The 22,845-nt window shown below is 35.2% G+C and overlaps 1 protein-coding gene across 1 annotated transcript in view; it reads left to right on the forward strand.

The window, feature by feature from the left end:
* LOC150103898 (flotillin-1-like) overlaps positions 1-22,845 on the forward strand; it is a 217,181-nt gene that overhangs the window by 161,310 nt on the left and 33,026 nt on the right. The window contains exons 9-10 of the mRNA XM_090397170.1: positions 5,913-5,958; positions 16,709-16,846. Coding sequence (XP_090253296.1) covers positions 5,913-5,958; positions 16,709-16,846 — 184 coding nt within the window. The remainder of the gene's footprint in view (positions 1-5,912; positions 5,959-16,708; positions 16,847-22,845) is intronic.

The raw sequence follows: 22,845 nt of genomic DNA on the forward strand, positions 1-22,845 counted from the left end.
ACAGATTAAGTTTTGAATGTGCACAAATTCTTTTTCATGCCAAGCTTCCTCGTCCTAATCTTTCTTATTTTGAGTTTAAAGCATTAAAATCACTGAAGAATAACAATAATTTAATTATTACGAAAGCTGATAAGGGGAAGGCTGTAGCGATTTAAGATAGGAAGGAATATGAGAGAAAAATGTCTCTTTTACTTCACGACTATTCAACTTATAGGCCTCTTACATTGGATCCTACCCGGAGTCAATTGAAGAGACTTAATTCTCTTATAGATAATCTATCTACATGGAATGAAGATCAAAAGAAAAAACTTAAAACCTTCTTCAGTCGTCCACCTAGATTGTATGGTCTTCCAAAAGTTCATAAACCAGGCATTCCGTTAAGACCAGTCGTAGATTGTATAGGTTGCCCCACTTACAAAATCTCAAAATTTTTATCAAATTTACTCTCCTCTTCAACTAGAAGAACTGATACTTATATAAAAAATACTTTGGATTTCAAAAATAAAATTTCAGATCTTCATTTGGATGTTTCTGATATCATGATCAGTTTAGATGTTTCTTTATTTACAAATGTGCCTCTTTCGGAAGGCATTGAATTACTACAACAGGAATTTCCTTCAGACATTGTAAACGTATTTGATTTCGTAATAAATTCTGGTTATTTTTCTTTTAAAAATAAGTTGTATCAACAAATTGAAGGAACAGCAATGGGTAATCCTCTTTCTCCTGTCGTACTTTGGCCAAACAGGCAGGACAGCGAATATCAGAATTTCAGAACACAAGGACTACATCCGGTTTCACAAGTACAGCCATTCGTCTTGCAGACCATGCTCTGGATACACGCCACCGAATACGGTGGAAGAAAGCTACAGTAATACACTGTAGCAAATACAAATTCGAAAGACTATTTGTGGAATCAGCCTCAGCCCTAAGAAACTCTCCAAACCTCAACAAATTTGGTTGTATGTGACTGCCCCAAATTTGGGAGGCATACATCAACAGACCTTCAGCTCAACGGCCAAGAACACCTACTTAGCCCGCTAGAGGGCACCATCAGGACTTCTAGGAGAACAATAGCTTCATATCTTCATTCTCAGTTACTGTGTTGTAGTGCCTGCTTGCACGTGCCTTTTTTGTAAGTCCCTTTTGAAAATGGCAACGTCACGTTGCTGAAATATCGGAAATATTTATTAATGTATAATTTAATTTATATTTGGATCTACGTTGTTCAATTCCCTAAGTGATTTAGAAATGCATAACCAACGTATAAGCCTGTCTACGAGAACCTCTTTCTCCTGCTATCTCCAATTTCTTTATGGAACATTTTGAACAACTTATCTTCGACAACATTTCTCCCAGACCCACACATTGGTTCAGATATGTCGATGACATTTTTGCTGTATGGAATGGCTCTTCGGATGAACTTCAACAATTTCTCACTAAGTTAAATGCATTTCATCCTAGGATCAAGTTTACCCTAGAAGTAGAATCAAATAAGCAGTTAGCCTTTTTAGATCTTCTAATTCTTCGCCAACCAGATGGTAACCTACATTTCTCAGTTTATAGAAAGAAGACTCATACAGGCCATTATATCCATGCGGAATCTCATCACCATCCCAGTCAAAAGGCAGCAACTGTTAAAACACTGGTTCATCGGGCCCACTCTTTTTTGTTCTTCAGACGATCTTTTACAGAAAGAACTATAACATATAACTTCTTCCTTTCTATCTAATGGTTATAAGAATTGCTTCATTAAAAGAACTTTGAGTAGTTTTAATATGTCTTCCTCTTCAAACACAGAAGAAATAATGTGCATTACTATCCCTTATGTACAAGGCATCAGTGAACGTATAGCAAAAGTTTTAAAACCACTGAATATTTTTGTTACCTTTCGACCGTTTAGAAAAATCTCCACCTTTCTCACTTCTCCTAAGGACAAGTTTCCACATCTTAATCATCCAGGTGTCTACCAGATTCCGTGCTCTTGTGGATTATCTTATTTCGGACAAATGGGAAGATCTGCCTCTATTTGGCTAGAAGTACACCAATCTTATATTGAATACTTTAAACCTGAAAAGTCTGGACTTGCAGAACATGCCATCTTCACTAGACACAGAGTTCATTGGAGAAAGACAAGGGTTCTTCACAAAAGTCAGTTTCTCATGGAACGCCTTTATAAAGAAACATGTGAAACTCTATTTCATTCTCCTAAGTTAAACAGATCTGACTGCTTATGTCTATCCCCTTTATGGGAGATAGTACTTTACAAATCAGCTAATCTTTCCTAACTTTTTATTGTATTGATTTTTTTTATTCAACACAAAATACGATATAAAATATGACACAAAATACGAGGCTAATCTTCTTGAATGGCAGTCAGTCTCAAGTAGAGTAATGTGGGCAAATATGAGAATGGGGAACTGGACAATGAGACTTATTTGTGCCTATGGTCCCACAGAAGGTTCTCCTAAGGTAGAAGTGGAGGAATTTTTTGAGGCATTAGAAAAAGCAACTGACACAATGAAAAAGGAAAAGTTGGTCCTTGTTGGGGATCTAAATAGTAGAGTAGGAAATGATTGTGAGACATACAAAAATATTTTGGGAAAATTTGGAGAAAAGAGCAAAGCTAATAATAATGGCAAATATCTGTTGGATTTCTGATCAGGACATGGACTGGTTATTACTAACACCATGTTCCAACATAAAAATGTGCACAAATTCACATGGAGAGAAGAGGCTAGGAATAAGAAAAGTCTCATTGACTACGTTATTGTTGATAGTGATGTTTTCTCCCTGGTGCAGGACACCAGAGTGTACAGAGGATTTGAAATTGGAAGTGATCACTATTTAGTCTTGAGCAGGATAAAATTGAATTTCATATTGAAAAGAATAACATGTAAGAAAGTTTTAAAGCGAATAAAAGTTGAGCAGCTCTCAGATGTGAACTGTAGACTAAAATACAGAAATATTATTGAAAAGAAAATGAAAGAGTTTGAGAACAGGAATCAAACCTTGGAGATTCAGTGGCAATCTCTGAAGGAAACATTGATTGATTCTGCCAGAGAGGCATGTGGTGAGGTTGTGTGCAAGGATAAAAAAATCAGAACTCCGTGGTGGACACAGGAAGTTAAAGAGGCAGTGAAGGAAAAGAAGAAAGCATATCAAAAGTTCCTGGCAAATAAGTCAGCTTTTACTCTTACAGAATACAGAGACAAATGTAAGAAAGCTAAACAGTGTGTAAAACTAGCTAAACAAAAGTCATGGGAGGACTTTGGCAAGAATATAGAAAATAAATATCAAGAAGGTGGCAAAATATTCTGGAGGTTGTTGAAGAAGCTTAGGAATGGAGGAAAGAGTGCTGTAAAAGGAATTAGAGATGATAAAGGTGAAATGAAAACAGGAGAAAAAGATATCCTTGAAGTATGGAGTAATTACTTTGAAAAACTGCTGAATGAAACAAGCAGTGATGACAGCACAGTGATAAAAAACACTGACCAGGCATGCAGTCAGGAATACATATCCATACTTGAAGTAGAAAAAGCCATCAAAGGCTTGAAATGTGGAAAGGCAGCAGGAGTAGATGATATTCGACCAGAAATGCTGAAGTATGGTGGTATAAGAGTCTTACAGTGGCTGCACTGCATAGTTCAGAAAGCCTGGACAGAGGGAAGAATTCCCGATGATTGGAGTAGAGCTCTCATAGTACCCATATATAAAAAGGGAAATAAAACTGAATGTGAGAATTACAGAGGTATTTCCCTACTGAGTGTTCCTGGCAAGATCTATGCAAGTATACTTGAGAAACGGTTGAGAAGAATTGTGGAAGAAAAGCTTGGTGAAGAACAAGCTGGATTCAGGCCAAATAGAGGCTGTCAGGATCAGATCTTCACTTTACGACAAATAGTCGAGAAAGCATGGGAATATAACAAAGATCTGTATTTAAGTTTTGTCGATTTGGAAAAGGCATATGACAAGGTGCCAAGAGAGAAGCTATTCAATACGCTGCAGGTATATGGTGTCAATGGGGCATTATATCAAGCAATACTTAGTCTTTATTTGAGTTGTGAGTCAGCAGTTAGAATTGAAGGAAGTACAGGAAGATGGTTTAATGTTAAATCTGGTGTGAGACAAGGATGTACATTATCCCCTCTGTTATTCATTATCTATATATCAATCACATTATGAAGGAATGTGGTATTAAATCTGATATCAAAATTGGAGATGTTAATGTCAGCCCTTTGCTTTATGCGGATGATGTTATACTTGTAAATAAATCCGCTACAAGTCTGCAAGATTCTCTGACTAAATTGAATAGCTGTTGTAATAGATATGGTATGAAGGTCAGCAATAAAAAGACAAAGACAATGAAAATAGGCAGAATCATTGAAAATGTCAACTGTGTTGTGAATGGAGAACCTGTGGAACAAGTAAAACATTTCAGCTACTTAGGCACAATTTTTACTGAAGATGGTAAACTAAATATAGAAATAGACAACAGAATCAGCAAAGCTGGTATCGTGGGAAGTCAATTGAATAAATTCATATGGAATAAGTAAGAAATTAGTCGGAACACTAAATTAGCTGTATACAAGACTGTGTTCAAACCAGTTTTAACTTATGGATCTGAGAGCTGGGTCAGAAGTAAAACACTTGACCAAAGACTAGAGACCGCAGATATGAGAGTCCTGAGAAAGATTAGAGGCATGAACAGATGGTATCAATGGCAATATCATATTAAAAATGAGGATATTAGGAAAGAACTTGACATTGTCAGCACCCAGGAATGCGTTAGCAGAGCTAATCTCAGATGGTATGGTCACTTAAATAGAATGGGAGAGGAAAGATTAGCAAAACAAGTGTTCTCTGCCAGGTTGGCAGGAAAACGACCCAGAGGAAGACCAAGATATAGGTGGATTGATATGGTACAAAGTGCCTTAGACGATAGAAATATAAGATCTGATAATGTTGGAGTCTTGACAGGTAACAGACTGATTCGAGAAAAATTGTAGATAGGAAGTTAGTAATGATGTAATTTTTTCATGTAGTACTGTCATATCCTGTACACCCCTTGAGGGTACATGGCAGGAATTTGATGATGATGATGATGATGATGATTTTTTTTATTTTATTATTTTTTTTTTAGGAAAGTTATTGACCTTTTTAGTTATCTTACACCAGCTACTTAGATGGTGCTTTTTGGAATTGTCAGTTATTGTTTAATTTTAGCTTAATGTACTGAAGATGACTGTGACACACACAGGGAAAAATTATACTATTAAATAATCTTTGTACTTGAGTTATTAATTATTAATTTTGTATTGAAGTGACATAAAAAGGCTTATAATTTTATATATATATATAGGATAGATAAAGGGATTACCGCAGTTAATTTCGCTGTGTTAATCAAATTCCGTATTAGGCAAAACTGCGTTAAGCAATGGATACCTGTACATAATTACATATAACTGAAACAAATAAAGACCTACACTGAGAAGTAGTGAGATAGCTGTAATTCTCCCAGGCCACGTATAGTTTCCCAGTTAGAGGCTACAGTATAACATGTAGAAGGATTCATAAGAAGTCACATTTTGAACACCTGTGAAGTTACAACTTATACTGAACAAAATATGCATACATTACCAATAAAGTTTTTTTTTTAGCACTCCACATTAGAGATGAATGTTTAAAAGTGCAAACTTAATTCAGATACCTGGTATAACAGAAAATTTTCTTTGCTGATATTTTTGTGTTTATACCACAGTACATCTCATTTCATATGGATGCTAAAAAATTGCTAAATTTAAACTTGATTCATGTTAAGAAATTTAATTGTGTTTGTCTTTAATTTTATTTTATGCCCTCATTTATGTTGTATGGAAATCGGCCATTAAACATGTGAACATTAATTACAGAAACAGAGTGATAATGGAGGCAGAAGCTGATGCCGAAGCTGTTCGTGTAAGCAATTTTAATCTTTTTAGTTAGATAATGTTATACCATCTAGTAATAATTCTATAAACATTGGTTAGTGAGATAATGGTTCGGTTTATGGATGAGTTGTCATCTTAATCATTATAGTAACAATCTTTATATGAAATTTTCTTTTGAAGGACACATAACATACAAATTCATAAAATCTAGTTACACACAAAAAAAAGGGAGAGGCTAATATTATGTTCATTATCATCATCATCCATTGTCAAAGACTAGTGGATGAAGGCCTTTCCAATATTACTGCAAAACTGTTTGTCCATGTCTCTCCTTTTCCATGTCACTGCTGCAAATCTGATGATATCATTTTTCCCTCTCATGGAATCTAATCCAGTACTTCTTTTGTCCATTTTTGATCTTGTCTTTGAGCAATATACCCAGCCCATTGCCACTTCAGATGTTTCACTCTTCCTATGATGTCAGACTTTGGTTTGATTTCTTACCCACATATTCCTTTTGTGATCCAGTCTTGTGATTCCAACCATACTTCTTTCCATACGGAATTGTGTTGTTCTTAATTTTTGAATTTCCTTTGCATTTAGTGTCCATGCTTTGCAGCCATATGTCAGTATAGGAAGAATATATTGCCTAAAAACTTTTCTCTTCAGACATAATTGTAGTTGGCATTTGAATATTGACTGTAATTATCCAAACTTTTCACCCAAGTCTTGCATCTTTTAATTTTGTTCCGATTAAAACATCTGTTGTCCTCCATAGCTTGGTGTAAACTAAGTCCTTTGGCTGGAAAGACCTGTTTTCAATTCCCATCCATGACTTGAGGAACCTTTATCTGGTCTCTTTTGACTAAAGGTGAAATCATCTCTGTGTGTGTTCAGAGGGTGAAAAAACCCTCTACCTCAGTATGAGATTTTTTCACCCTCTGAACACACACAGATATTTATAGCCATGAATACTTATGACAATATGTGGAAGAGATAGGGTCTTCACTTGTCATTGCACCTGTGGTCAACCATGAATCATATCATGGCAGCCAAACTCCTGGATAGGAAATGACACATGAATGGAATGGATATCTGTTGTCCTAAGTATATGTAATGATCTACTTCTGGTTGGACATAGCTATCGAACATAACTTGGGTCTTTAGATTTATCTTTAGGCCAGCTGTTTTGCTAGCAATTTGGAATTCATGTGCATCTGAAGTAAAGATAACTGTCTCATCTGCAAATCATAAATGGCTTAAATATCTTCCATTTATCTTCAGACCTTTTCTTTCCCAATCAAGAAGTTTGAATATTTCTTCTAGGCACACTGAATAATTTTGGCGATATTGTGTCACCTTGTCTTATACCTCTCTGTATTTCCACAGTAAAAATTTTTCCATTGAAATGAATTGCTGCTGGGACATTGGTGTATGCTGATTTGATGGTCCTGATGTATGGCTCTTCCACTTGTTGGTTTTGTAATGCTTTAAGTATTGCACAAGTTTTTACTGAATCAAAGCTTTCTCATAATCAGTAAAATCAAGACATAATGGTAACTGATATTCATTATACCGTTCAATAATCTGTTGTACAACTTGAATATGGTCCATTGTACTAAAGCCACTTCAAAAGCCTGCCTTTTCTTTTGGTTGTGTTAGATCTAGAGTTGCATGAAGCCTATGAGCCAAGACTTTTGTAAACCACCAATAGTAGAATGATGGGGGTCGGTAGTTTGTCCAGTCTTCTACTTCACTTTATGTATCAGAATTAGGGTAGCCTTCTTCCATGTTCTTGGTACATCGTTTTTCTTTAGACATACAGTAGTTTTGCTAAGATTCTGTAGATCATTTCCCCACCTGCTTTTCCCTGCCGCTTTTTCATTTTGCAAATTTTGGTTGCTCCACATAACTTCTTCTGTTAGAATCTGTGGCACCATTTATTTCGTAGTTGTCATCTTCATTTAATTCATCATCTTGATATAATACATAATAAATAAAATTCTTTAATTCTTTTTACTATAACATATCTATTGTTATACTCCCATCTCGTAGTTTGACTGCAACCATCTGCTGATTGCTGTTTGGCTTTTTTGAGACTATGGTTTGTTTTCAGTTGTTTGTTGTATTAATTTACAATTGAATTTTCGTATTTCTTCCATGACACATTTTCTGATTCTTTTGCACAATAAAGTGTATTCAGTTTTATTCTTCAGGTTATTTCTTGTTTCATTTCTCTTTGTTTCTTCATAAGCTGTTTTGTTTCTCCAGAAATTGTCTTGTTTCTGTTCTGTGGTACCAGCTATTTCAAGTGAGCATTGTAAAAGGTTTGGGGTAATAATGTCATTACTTTCTGGTGGATCAGCATTGTCATCTATAATGATTTTTAAATCTATTGTTTAGTTTATGCTAGAATATATCTTTTTTAATGTTGAGTTTGTGTACATCTATGTTTTGCTTTGATCTTCAAAACATTTTTCTTCTTTCTTTTTGACAGTTTATTTGAATCTTACTGCATACCATACGATGATCACTTCCAATGTTGAATGTGTTGATAACAGAACAGTCCTGAAAGATGTTTTTCTTATTGCTGAGGATAAAGTCATTTCACTAGTTTTCCCATTTGGACTATTCCTTATGTCCACTTCCTTTCTTGAAGAAATAATTCATGATGTACAGGTTTTCTTTTTCTGCAAATTCTGTTAGTCTTGCTCCTCTATCATCTCTCATGCCATATCATTTCCCATTCAGCTTTTATCTGACTGTTGTATACCAATTCTAGCATTAAAGTCTCCCATTACAATTCTGAAATGATGTTTTCCTTTATGGCAAAGTTGGGATACATCATGATAGAAGTCTTCATATTTCTTCATCAGTATGACTTATTGTTGGTGCATAGACTTGGATAATCTTGAAAGTATCTTTTTGAGATCTGGACATTAATACTTACTATCCAATCAGATATACTATCAAATTCTATTATGCTTGTCTTCAATTTTTTGGTAATCATAAATCCAACTCTACTGATTCTTTCGTTATCTTGGCCTCTATAATACCGTATGTTTTTGTTTTTTAATTCAATAATTTCTTCACCATTATGCCTAACTTCACACAGTCCAAGAATGTCCCATTTTAGTCACTTTAGCTCTTCACTTAGTTCATTTATTCGTGTTTCACTGCTCAGAGTGTTACACTTTAAGGTTCCAAGGTCTAGTTTCCAATGGCAGCATGATCTTGGTTACCCAGGGATTCTTAGCACCCTCTGCCTTCATGTTTAACTACCTGTTGCTGTGGGTATTAACAATCTGGCCTCCAGGGATTGAGGGCCATTTTATTCCTGTTTGATTCATATTGGAAGACTGGGCCATAATTCACCATGCTGGACCACTGCAGATTAGTGAACAGCAATATTTTCATATTGGAATCTCCAGTCCCCAAACCACTGGTCCAGAGCTCTTTATTCAGTATATTCAGAGCTGCCCTGATATCCAATGGATGGTAGGCAGGGTTCCCCCCCCCCCTCTATATCCCAGTGGGAACACCAAGAATATTGTGTTTTTTTTATACTATATTTGGTTTTAAAATGATGTGGGATCTAATATCCCCTTAATTTAATTATCGTGTTTTTTATATATATATATATATATATATATATATATATAAACACTTCTTTTACAGTCCTTCAAAGACTTCAGTTACATTATATAATTAGTAAATTCATGTTAGATGATAAATGCTGTGATATTTTAGCTCACTATTGTGAACAGTACGAGATTTAGTTATTCACTATAGTGAACTACATTTACAGAACTGTTCAACTGTTATCCAAAATGTTATGTGTTAACAATAGCCATAGTGATCCATACTGCTGTGTTGACGGAGGTAGAGGTTGCCACACCTTAGATGGGAAAATAGTTCCTAAAGATTGCTGTGACTGGCTGCTAAAAACCAACTGCTCATTATAGAGTTTGATTCCGAGCAAGCTAGTACTTCTGAAAAGGAACAAGGAACTATGGTTGTTGGCCAAGTGGTCCCAGCCAACCAAGCCATACTTGCTTTTTAGTTGATAAGCTGGGGTTCATAACACACCATCAGCATGGATGTTGTTTTTAATGTCCTCAGGTGGTAGATGAATTTCATCATCAAGTGTGAGATTATTACCTTGCTCGTTGTATGTCTGGAGTGGTTTGAAAAATTTCTATGTTTTGTTTTTAGGGTTTCTGGATTATTTAACCTTTAGTAGTTCAGCTACAGTATTAAGCCTAATAGTATTCGACTAACAGCCTTTTGTGGGTGGAATTCACATATTACAAAAGATTTTAACTGATATTAGTTCCTTTTCTTTCTATTTGCAAGAGTTTACTTGGGATTCAGCTTACTCTTTGTTATTTTCAGTGATTAGATGAAACGTATATCATGTTTGGTGGTTGTAGTTGTAACATTTAGTTACAACTTTCATCTAACAAACAAGAGTTTATTTGATGACTCCACCCCCCCTTCCAACCATACTAAATTTTAGAGATACTCATAATTTTGACATAATACTAGCAGTAGTGTCGTAACCTATTATATGGCATTGCCTAAGAGAAGCAAGTTGGTGAGTGCCAGAAGAAAAATGGTATTTCAACCATAAAAACCAGGTGTGACTCATACAAATATTAGCTTAAAGTTTATGGGGTTATATGATTATGATGAGTGCTAATATAACTATTTAGAAACATAGAAGAAAACATTTCCAGAAGAGCAATAGAAGAAATGCATGAAGAAAAAGAAAAATTTGCTTTTCACATTTGGAGTTGAGCTGTGAAGGAATGTAGAACAATAGCTGCATATTTTATAACAGATTTAGGAGTGGAGAAATTGCTGATGCCAGTTCTAATGAACATTGAACTTGAAAATATATGCTAGAAAATGCAAGCAGCAGAAACTGAATGGCTGTGTAAAAGAGTGGAGTGTGTTTTTAACCTATTTGTACATTTAATATTATATGTTTATAATGTTTTGTTGGGTGGGATTTTGAGGCTAAGGGTTAGATAATCCAGCTATCTAGAGACTGAACATAGTGCTTTTTTAAGTCACCTCAGCCAGTAAGCAATGTGGTGGTCTCATGCCAGGCAGGAAAAATCATTTATTGCTTAAAGATTTGTACAAATGCACATACCTAATGAGATTGAAACCCACAGCCTGTTAGTTGGAGATCACCGTCACTTGGCTAAGCTAACCAGGTCAGTAACTAGTCATTAAAACCTAACTGTCCCCTTCTGTACTAAGCCAAGAATTAGTTTTATGGAGCACATAAGATTAGCATCCCAATGTGAGAACAGTGGTCAGAATTGATAATTGCTCAGGAGTAAAATAATGTCATGAGTAAAGAGAGACCACATTTTTTGGATACTGGTAGGTGATATGTGTAATATGTTTACAAAGAAAAATTAAGAAGTTAGGCTCTTTCAAAAAGAGAATATCTTATTTTGTCCATAAATATATGTATTGTAAAATTGCAAAAGTAAGACTGGAAGGAAAGACAATCTTGTATTTTGCATTAGAAAAGCGTGACTACTAGGAATCGAACTATCCTTAAAATACCAACAGTAGACAGTGTATTAATGTTTTATTGGCTAATTAAGTTATTATCAATTGAAATTTTAAATGTATTATGAAGAGTACAAATTCGAAGATACCTGGATGGATATCTTGCATTGAAAAATTATGAGTATTGGAAAATGTGGAAGATAAGAACCAGTAAGTGTAATGTGAAATGACAAGAACAAAGAATAAATAAATGAAAAAAAATTAAAAGACAAGGAATTAAAACTAGGATTATGAAATAAGAAAAAATGAAAACTAAAAGCACGTAATATACTTGACGAGCTTGCAGTGTGAATGACGTACTGGCTGCCTCAGAGAAACCATCAGATATTAGAAGGTGAAAACTTGTGAGATAAATATGTGAAGGTTATCCTGTGAACCATATCTTATTAGGAACCAGCCTGTTTCCTTAAAAGGGAGATAAGAGTTAGCCATCAGGCTAACTCTTATCTCCCTTTTAAAGAATTTTAGAGAAATCCATAATTGCCAATTACGGATTTCTCTATTTTTGCTCTACTGCAGATGACAAACTTGTGGTTGATCTTCATATTTCCATGGAATTTGATCGAGTCTGCATTGTGGCCTTCTACCAAGTTCCCATCTCATGATTTTGGTCTTACCCTTTGTTAGGTTGTTAGTTTCTTCTCTTTGTTGCATGTCATAGTGGGTGGTTGGAATTGAAAATAATTGGACCAGTAGAATGAAGTCCTAGATTGAGCACCTTCTTATGGATGCTTGCAAATAGCTTTGGTTCTTGAGCAGGAGTTCTAATGATTTCTTGTATTTTTGACAGTGTTACATATCCATATTTAACCATAAAAAAAATTGGAGTTATTAAACTGTTATTAAATTAATTCTTGTGTCTCTAATTTCCATCAAATTTGTTTTTCTAATATTATCTGGCACCAGCCAAACAACTGAAGAAATTGTTACATTAAAGCTGAATATTATTATCATCATCATCAAATTCCTGCCATGTGTACCCTCAAGGGGTGTACAGGATATGATAGTACTATGTAAAAAATTTACATCATTACTAACTTCCTATCTACAATTTTTCTCGAATCAGTCTGTTACCTGTCAAGACTCCAACATTATCAGATCTTATATTTCTATCTTCTAAGGCACTATTTACCATATCAATCCACCTATACCTTGGTCTTCCTCTGGGTCTTTTTCCTGCCAACTTGGCAGAGAACACCTGTTTTGCTAATCTTTCCTCTCCCATTCTAAGTAACCATACCACCTGAGATTAACTCTGCTAATTCATTCCTGTATGCTGACAATGTCAAGTTCTTTCCTAATATCCTCCTTTTTAATATGATATTGCCATTGATGCCATCTGTTCATGCCCCTAATCTTTCTCGGGGCTCTAATATCTGAAGTCTTTGATCAAGTGTTTTACTTCTGACCCAGCTCTCAGATCCATAAGTTAAAATTGGTTTGAACACTATCTTGTATACAGCTAATTTAGTGTTTTCACTAATGTCTCTCTTATTCCATATAAATTTATTCAGCTGAATTCCTACCATACCGGCTTTGTTGATTCTGTTATCTATTTCCATATTTAACTTACCATCTTCACTAAAAATCATACCTAAGTAGCTGAAATGTTTTAATGCTTTAATGTTTTTCAGCTTTATAGGTTCTCCATTCACAATGCAGTTGATATTTTCATTGTCTTTGTCTCTTTAATGCTGACCTTCATACCATATCTAGTGAATTACAACAGTTATTCACTTTAATCAGGGAATCTTGCAGACTTGTAGTGGATTTATTTAGAAGTATAACATCATCTGCATAAAGGAAAAAACTGACATTAACATCTCCAATTCTGATATCATGTTTAATATCACTTTCCTTCATAATATGATCCATATAGATAATGAATAAGAGGGGGGATAATGTACATCCTTGTCTGACACCACCAGATTTAACATTAAACCACCTTCCTGTACTTCTTTCAATTCTAACTGCTGACTTACAACTCAAAGACTAAGTATTGCTTGATATAATGCCCCATTGACCATATAACTGTAGCATTTTGAATAGCTTCTCTCTTGGCACCTTGTCATATGCCTTTTCCAGATCGACAAAACTTAAATGCAGATCTTTGTTATATTTGCATGATTTCTCAACTTTTGATAACATTTAGGAGTGGTAACAATAGTTCACAAATTGAACTACATTTTGACTAGAAGAAAACATCTTAAGGTTGTGACAAATTATAAAGTAATTCCAACAGATCAAGTAGCACAGCAACACTGACTCCTGTGCAGACTTTAAAATAAGATCGAAGATAAGAACCTCTGGATGCCATGGGATGACGACAATTAAGTGGTTTCGCTTAAAAGAGGAGAGTGTGAGGAAAACCAACTAGCAAAATTTGAAATAAAGCAGCAAAGGACATCTTACATGTGAGGCAGATCAAAGACGCTGAAGGAAGAGTATTACGGAGGGATGTGGACATAAGAAACAGATGGAAAATATACTTTGAGGGACTTTTGAATGAGGAAAATGCAAGAACTCACAGAGGAGATGGGCAGCCTTCTGAGGGGATGGTGCAGAACATCAGTAGAGTGGAAGTGACAGAGGCCATGAAGAGGATGAGGAATGGAAAATCGGTGGGCCCCGACAGAATTCCAGTGGAGGCATGGAAGGCACTGGGGGAAGAGAATTGACCTGCTGTGGACCTGTTCATGAAAGTTTGCCAACAGGAAAATATCCCCGAGGAATGGAGGGAGAGTACTCTTGTCCCCATCTACAAGGGTAAAGGGGATACACAAGACTGTAAAAATTACAGAGGAATAAAGTTAATGTCCCACACAATGAAAATCCTAGAAAGGGATCTTGATGGTAGATTGAGGAAGGAGGTGGAGATTACAAAGGAACAATTTGGCTTCATGCCTTGTAGATCAACAACAGATGCTATCTTTGGGTTACGGTAGATGATGGAAAAGTATCGAGAGAAACAAAGGGAGCTACTTTGTATCGAGAGAAACAAAGGGAGCTACATCTGGCATTTATTGATCTGGAGAAAGCATACGATAGAGTGCCAAGGCAAGAAGTCTGGAGGTGTCTGAGGGAGAAGAAGGTGCTGGAGAAATATGTCAGGTTGTTGCAAGAAATGTACAGAAATGTGAAGACAAGTGTTCAGAAAGTTTTCAAGTAACAGTTGGCTTGCATCACGGGTCAGCATTAAGTCCGTTTCTGTTTAATATTGTGATGGAGGTGGTAACAGAGGAGGTGAGAGAAGATGGGCCTTGGACAATGTTGTATGCAGATGACATCTTGCTGTGTGCAGATTCAAGAGAAGAAGTGGGAACTAAACTGGAAAGATGGAGAAAAGTACTGGAAGAGAGAAGTATGAGACTGGGCAGAAGTAAGACAGAGTATATGTGTTGCACAGTGAGCGGCAGACAGGAGACAGATCTGGAGCTGGAAGGAAATGTCATCAGGAAGGTAAGAGACTTTAGATACTTAGGTTCAACAGTGGAAGAAGATGGAGGAGCTGAGAAGGAAGTGGGATACAGGATACAAGCGGGTTGGAGGAACTGGAGGGAGATGGCTGGAGTGTTATGCGATAAGAGGGTGCCGATCAATCTGAAAGGCAAAATCTATTGGACAGTAGTGAGGCCAGCTATGACATATGCTATAGAAACTGTGGCCCTGAGGAAAAATAACATCAGCAGGATGGAAGTAGCAGAGATGAGAATGCTTAGGTGGATGTGCGGTGTGACCAGAAAGGATCGTCTGAGAAATGACTATGTCAGGGGAATAGTGAAAGTTACGAACTTAGGAGCGAAAATACAGGAGGCAAGGTTGAGATGGTTTGGTCATGTGATGAGGAGGGAGGACGAATATGTGGGAAGAAGGGTCATGCAGATGGATGTGCAAGGAAGGCGGAAGCGTGGGCAGGCAAAGAAGAGATGGAGGGAGCTGGTAGAAGAGGACTTGAGGATGAAGAACTTGGATGTGGTGACAGCCCAAGACAGGAAGGTGTGGAGGAGACTCATTATCAACAGTGACCCTACTTAAGTGGGAGAAGCTGCAGAAGAAGAAGAAGATTTCTCAACTATTTGTTGTAAAGTGAAAATCTGATCCTGACAGCCTCAATTTTCCTGAATCCAGCTTGTTCTTCACCAAGCTTCTCTTTCACAGTCCTTCTCAACTGTTTCTCAAATATATTTTATAAATCTTACCAGGAATACTCAGTACAGAAATACCTTTTGTAATTCTCACATTCAGTTTTATTTCCCTTTTCATATATGGGTACTATGAGAGCTCTACTCCAATCATCTGGAATTCATCCCTCTGTCCAGGCCTTCTGAACTATACAGTGCAGCCACTGTAAGACTTTTATACCTCTATACTTGAGTTCTGATTGAATATTATCTACTCCAGCTGCCTTTCCTCATTTCAGGCTTTTGATGGCTTTTCCTACTTCAAGTATGGATATGAATTCCTAATTGCATGCCTGGTCAGTGTTTTTTTACCTCTGTGCTCTCAGTTAGTTGTTTTCTCTAAAGTTAGTTGTCTGTGTTAGTTGCTTTCTCTAAAGCCTCAAATTCCTCTACTTCTACCTTTGTGGAACCATAGGCACAAATAAGTCTCATTGTCCAGTTTCCCATTCTGATATTTGCCGATATCACTCTACTTGAAACTGTCTGCCATTCAAGGTGATTAGCCTCGTATTTAGTGTTAAATACTATGGCTTTTCCTTCATTGTCATTGCCTGAATATAACATTTTGTATTTATTGCTCAGAAAGATCTCACCAGTTTTTGTCTTTTTTGTTTCAGTCACCCCTATTATATCGATCTGGTACTTAAATTAAGTGTTATTTATCATGAGCCTTTTTTAAAAGTAGAATAACTAATATGAGAGAGTTAAAAAAAAAAAATAACAATATTGTTTTTGGAGTATGCAATCATTGGAAATGGTTTCATGATTGTAATATTTATGATCACATCAATAATATTAATAAATTTAAAATTGAATGTGTTAAAATCAGTAGTGGTGTGTGACTTTGTAATTAGGATCCCTTGAGATGTATTAATACCTAAGAGAAGTTTTTTTTGGTTTTTTTTTCAAAATATAATAAGTGATAGAAATACTGATATTCATGTATATTTATGTATTTTGAAAGATGTATGCTTTTTTGTACTGACATCAACAATACTTTCATAGCTGAAAGGAGAGGCTGAAGCATACGCAATTGAAGCTAAAGCAAGAGCTGAAGCTGAACAGATGGCCAAGAAAGCAGATGCCTTTAAGGAATACAAGAATGCTGCAATGATTGATATGTTCTTAGATACTCTTCCAAAGGTATTGCAAAATTAACACCTCTGTTTAATTCTTCATTTGCAGATTCCTTAATTTTTCTTAAATTCTATTCATTGTTGAAAACATCTCTATTAATTATTATTAATAGAAACTAATAACATAATTACTAGTTAAAATAACTCCTTAAAATAAAATTTTAAGGATATAAATTATTATTTAATCTCTTAAGTGTTATAGTATCAAGATATAAAGTGAAATCAAGAAGAGAGAGATGTTGGAACTATGCAGACATAATTCTGATTTAGCATAAATTTATTGAAACGGTATTAAATCCAGAATTAGATGTGGAAGGAAATCTGTGGAAGAATGTGGTTTTAAAATATTAAGATCAATTTGTTCTATTTCTAATTTTTTAGGAAATGACAACAATGTAAACTAAATTATTAATAAAACTTTAACAACTATCTATATTTCAGCAATGTTACCTTGCCATCTCCAGGGATCTCAAAACAATGATATGTGCACGCAGGCACTCACACTAAGCAAATGAGGCTGAAGAAAGGCAACTGAAGTCGGTCCTAGAGTCCTAAAAGGTGCACCCTAGTGGGCTAAATTGGATTGGCTGTTGGGCTGACGATCTTAGAATGTAAACTTCCCAAATTTGGGTCAGTCTCGTGTACCCAAATTTGTTGAGGTTTTGGAAAGTTTTTCAGAGCTTAGGCTGATTCAAGGAATAATCTTTCATACTTATACACTGTGGTGTAATAAAGTGGCCTTCTTCCAGCGTATTCTATGGTGGGTGTCCAATGCATGGTCCTGAGTGGCTGTATTTGTGGAACCGGATGTAGTCCTTGTGTTCGGATATCCTGATATTGACTGTCCTGTCTAATTGGTCATAGCAGGACAGTTTGCAACTGCAAGGGACCTGGTATACTCCGAGTAGGTCTAAGAGAAGTGGATAAGAGATGCCAATTTCTTATCCACTTTTAAGAAAATATCCATATTTTTAAAGAAAATTATTTTCTTTAAAATAATTAGAAAACATTAAAAAAATTATCCATATTTTAAGAAAATATGACAGATGTCACATTTTCTTAAAATTTATGTTAATTTTTCGGATATACCCTGGATATACGGAATGGTGACAGATTTATCTCTGCTATGAAGAGGAGGGGGGGGGGTTATCTGGTTTTAATATTTTTTGGGGATTGTAGCCCTTGGCTAAGAAGGTGTTAAGAATGTGGTTAAGTTCAGTAATTAGGGCATTGTTATCTGAACTGATTAATTTTGCCCTGTTATATAGGGTTTTTATAATCCCATATTGTGGGGGGGGGGAATATTCACTCTGGTGAATATATCTACCTGCAAAAGGAATGAAATAAACTAGAACAGATTAAATTACATTAATTAAACACATTGATCACAGATAGGCTGAATTACAGGGGGGGGGACTATTAAATGCAGAATAAATCTAAGGTGATCTCTATGACCAAATTTACAAATTTATGGAAAAATACATCTCTCCAAAACACTTAAAATCAAAGTATATAGTTTAATGGTGCTCCCCACAGTTCTTTATGGTGTGGAGACTTGGATTTTCAAACAGAAGGAAGAACATAGATTGACTGGCTTTGAAAACAAATGTATCAGGAAAAATAAACATCATGGACTGAAATGAAAACCAATCAGGAGATCAGAGAAGAATTATACTAGCAGATTTCAGTAATAACAAGAATTAGAAGAAGAAAAAAAGTTACAGTGGTGTAGATGTGTGCAGAATGCCTACTAGAAGATTTCCTTAAATTCTCCAAAACAGAAGAGCAGAATGAAAGATTCTGCTGAAAAGACACTCGGAAGGAAATGGGTGGAAAATATCGAGTATAAGTGGTCTAATCTCTTACAGAAATTTAAATAACCTGGCTACTGATAGAATTGACTGGGAAGCAACTGTTCATAGTAGTCTCAACCCACCCTAAGGAAGATGATGATATGTAGTCAATTACACTAAATAAAGCTAGACAGGACCGGTGCATGGTATTTTTCTTGTGTGTGCGATTAATGTTCGGCGTCTTTCCAAAATAGTTTTTTTTTTTAATAAAGTCGAGAAGAATGAGTTATCAGTAGCAAGTCGACTTTTAGAGCCAGACCACATGCATCTGATCCAATTAAAATTAGGATATGGCCCTTACACAGAACTCAACAATTAGTCATAAGTTGATTTATGATACATCAAAAAATAAAATATTTTAGGTATATTTTTGTAAATTTTAATCAAAAATTACAGTGATATAATCGGGTTCAGGATACAATTTCAGAATTTATTTGTTCGTTTCCGATGTTTGTTTTCGATTTATTTGTTCATTACCCTATCATGGATAGTGATCAAGACTGGTTATTTAGTTCAGAAGATGAAACTTTAGAACACGGTGGAAGTGATTCAGAAGTTGATGCTATTTCAGAGGATGAAAGTACTGATGATGAAACTCTTGCTTTAGCCCGACAATGGTATCCAATACAACAAGATGCTCATCCTCCTCCACCATTCGCTTTCACAGAAGCTCCCGGTATAAAAAATATTGATGTTGGCGATTATAACTGCCTAAATTTCTTCGAGCTTTTCTTTGATGATCAATTGATTCAACGTGTTGTGGATGAAACAACTAGATATGCGAGGAGTCGTACCCGTGGTAAAGAAAAGACTTCTTGGTATGACACAAATCCAAATGAAATCGGAGTATATTTGGCTGTTGTACTTTTGCAAAGTACAGTAAGAAAACCAGAATACCATCATTATTGGACAAAAAAATCCATTATTATATACACCATTTTTTCCGGATTGTATGAGCAGGAAACGCTTCGAAGCCATAAAACAATTTCTACATTTTTCAAATAATGATGAATTTGATCCAACAAATCACCCTAACCCAAAACTCAACAAAATCTGGCCAATTTATGAAGATTTGAATAGAAAATTTGGCAATTCGATTATGCCAGAGAAATTGGTGACTATCGAATGAAAACACAATAAAAGGGTTCGCAAAGAAACAAGGTATATGTGTACTGACTGTGACGTTCCTCTTTGTGTCATCCTGTGTTTTAGAATTTACCACACAGTGGTAAATTTTGACTAAAACATTTTCAAGATTTTTTTGTTGCCTGAGTTAACTCGGTTTAGCGAAGTAGATTCAGTTTAGTTAATCTTTTTTTAAGAGACTTTTTTTTTTTTTTTTTCCCCCAACATTTGTTAATGTTCTTTTGTGTATAAAGAAATAAAAAAATTTGCGAAAAAACGAATGTTATCTTGTTTTTTAATTGGTGTGTTAAGGGGTTAATAGAACGAACTTTATAGATACTATAAATTTTTACTTAATTTAAATCATTTATTTTCAATGAGATGAGTGAAATTGCTTATGGTGGGATAAAATTTCAGCAAAATTTGGCTCTATAGTTGTTAATTTCAATCTCAGTTGCTGTTTGACATCTATGATGCGGTTCCTCTTCTTCTTCGTCTTAATATCTACAAGGGCCAAAAATCCAACTTTGCACAGATGTGAGCTTCGAAATGGAAAAATGAACCTTAGAGCTTTATCTGTTAATTCAGGAGATTCATTCTGTATTTGTAGTCAAAATGATGATAACATATTCTTGTTGTATTTGTTTTTTAGGAAACCATCAGAAGCTAGTTCTAAAAGTTGTTCTTTTTCTATTGGTGACAGACCCTTTGGCATAGATCTGTTGATATTGAAAGGGTATCTTATCCACTCAATTTTAATGTCCAATTCAGGGAAATACTTTTATAGAGATTCATTTGTAAGTTTTTTATACTACATGATAGTAATTTTCACATCATCAATTTGTTCATTTGAATTTGCAAGCGATTGATGAAGAGATGGAAATGCATTAAATTCTCCATTAGCAACCCCCTTTTGCCATAACTTCATCTTTGTCAACATGGCGTTCATTTTATCTTGGACATGAAATATAAATTTTTTCAAGAAAAACTTGTAGTTCATTCTGAGTAAGGACTTTTCCACAAGAAAGCCAATGAATATTGCTATGGAAAAGAAATTGTGTATGATTGCTTCCCTTTCTTTGCAAAGTTGAGAGAAAGGTCTTGCATTTAGAGGACAGCCTTTAATATTTATAATTTATGATTTTAACAGCTTCTTCCAGAACTTTTCTTAGGTCTGTAGACATTTTATGTGTAGCCCAAAGCCTCCCTGTGTATGCAGCAGTGTGTTGACTTTGCATCTGGTGTAACAGCTTGAATCCTTGAAACAAGCCCATTTTAGATCCGACCATGGATTTCGCTCCATCCATGCTTATTCCAACACAACTTTTCCAATCAAGCTTGTTTTGATGCATAAATGTATTTATATTGTTGAATATCTCTTCTCCTGTTGTATGTTCTGGCAATATAAAAGGTCATCTTGAAGTTTATTTTCAGCCATTTCAGTGATACTGTGATGAACAGTACTATTTGCAAGAAAGTCTTATCCAATTAAGACTTTCTTGCATTATCTCCCATCATTAATTTCATAACTTCATATCATGTGTCGCTACTAATAGCAAAAAGATGATTCCCATCATCTTTTTGCTATTAGTAGCGACACATGATATGAAGCTTCTAAAGTATTCATATTTTCACCTTCTGACACGATCGACATAATTTTTTGAGATTCTTTTAATTTTTTTTTTTTGTTTATTTTGAAAAAATTCTACAGGTTGCCCTTGTAATCGTTGTTTCGATTCAAAATTTCAGTTTAAATTAGATGATTTCATGCTTTCATTTTTTCACCACAAATGACACATAATGGAATAGGTTTCTCTTCATTTCCTGTCCACGAAAATCCACATTTGAAGTAATTCATATCATATTTACGCAGTTTTTTTCATCTTCTTCCTAGTTGGTTCTTTAGAGATGTCAGACGACACACCTTTATCAATTTCATTTGATCCAGATACAATATCAATGTTTTCTTGTTGCTTACAGCTACTTTTATCTGCTTTATTGCTCTCTTTTGTGAGTTTTATAAATCATGTCTTTAAGCAATGATCCATACTTAAGAATTTGAAAGCTAAAAAAAAAAAATTACCGAATATAACTCGGACTTTTTTTCCCAAAAATGAAAGCTAAAAAATCGTGCTGCGAGATATATGTGAGGATTTTTGGAAACAAAAGTTTTCAGAAAAAAAACTGAAAATGGGTATGACTTACCAAGAAGCTCCTATTCGCTCTTGCCACTCCTGGCCTGGAGAGCAGTTTCCTTGTGTGCATGTCAAAGTCATCTACCCAAATGGCATCATCTTCTTTCCCATTATTTCAAGCAAAAATTACCAGCAATTTACAAGACTTGAAATACCTAATGAACAATCCTTTTTAAAGTTTCACCACAAATGACACACAATGGAATAGGTTTCTCTTCATTTCCCATCTATGAAAATCCACATTTGAAGTAATTCATATCATTATTGTGCAGTTTTTATGCAGATTGTTCATTTAATGGTAGGCCAGTAGAGATAGAGCAGCTATGATGATGTGCATGTGATTGGTGCAGTATTAACAAAAGTACGCGTGACCCAAAGACAAGCCGACAGTTGAGTTGAAATGCTAATTCTCTTCAACCAAATTTCATAATATCTGTAACACATTAATGACTGGGTGATGTCATGCAAAATCATATGTTTGTAGGTGCAACATATGGTTTTGCTTGAGTCAACACGGCATGGTTAATGGGGGGGGGGGGGCATGTGATTCATTAGTTAGTGCCATTTTTATCCCAGTTATCTTTTATTGCACTATTTGTTGAGTAATATATTATTATTATACATATTACATGTACATATAACACAATCTGCAAATGTCTCTGTACCTTGTTCAATGATACAATAAAACTACTTGTTTTTCTTGCATCTGCAGTATAGTATGCCCACAGATACAAGACCCTTCGACACTTCTGCACATGTCAAAATAAGGAGAATCCATTCCGATAATAGGGTAATCAATGCGCATGTCGGAAAATTAACTTCTCTTTTATGAT

Source organism: Typopeltis vanoorti, chromosome 8 (assembly GCF_054136105.1).
Source record: "Typopeltis vanoorti isolate ZY-2024b chromosome 8, IOZ_Tvanoo_1.0, whole genome shotgun sequence".
Taxonomy (NCBI): domain Eukaryota; kingdom Metazoa; phylum Arthropoda; class Arachnida; order Uropygi; family Thelyphonidae; genus Typopeltis; species Typopeltis vanoorti.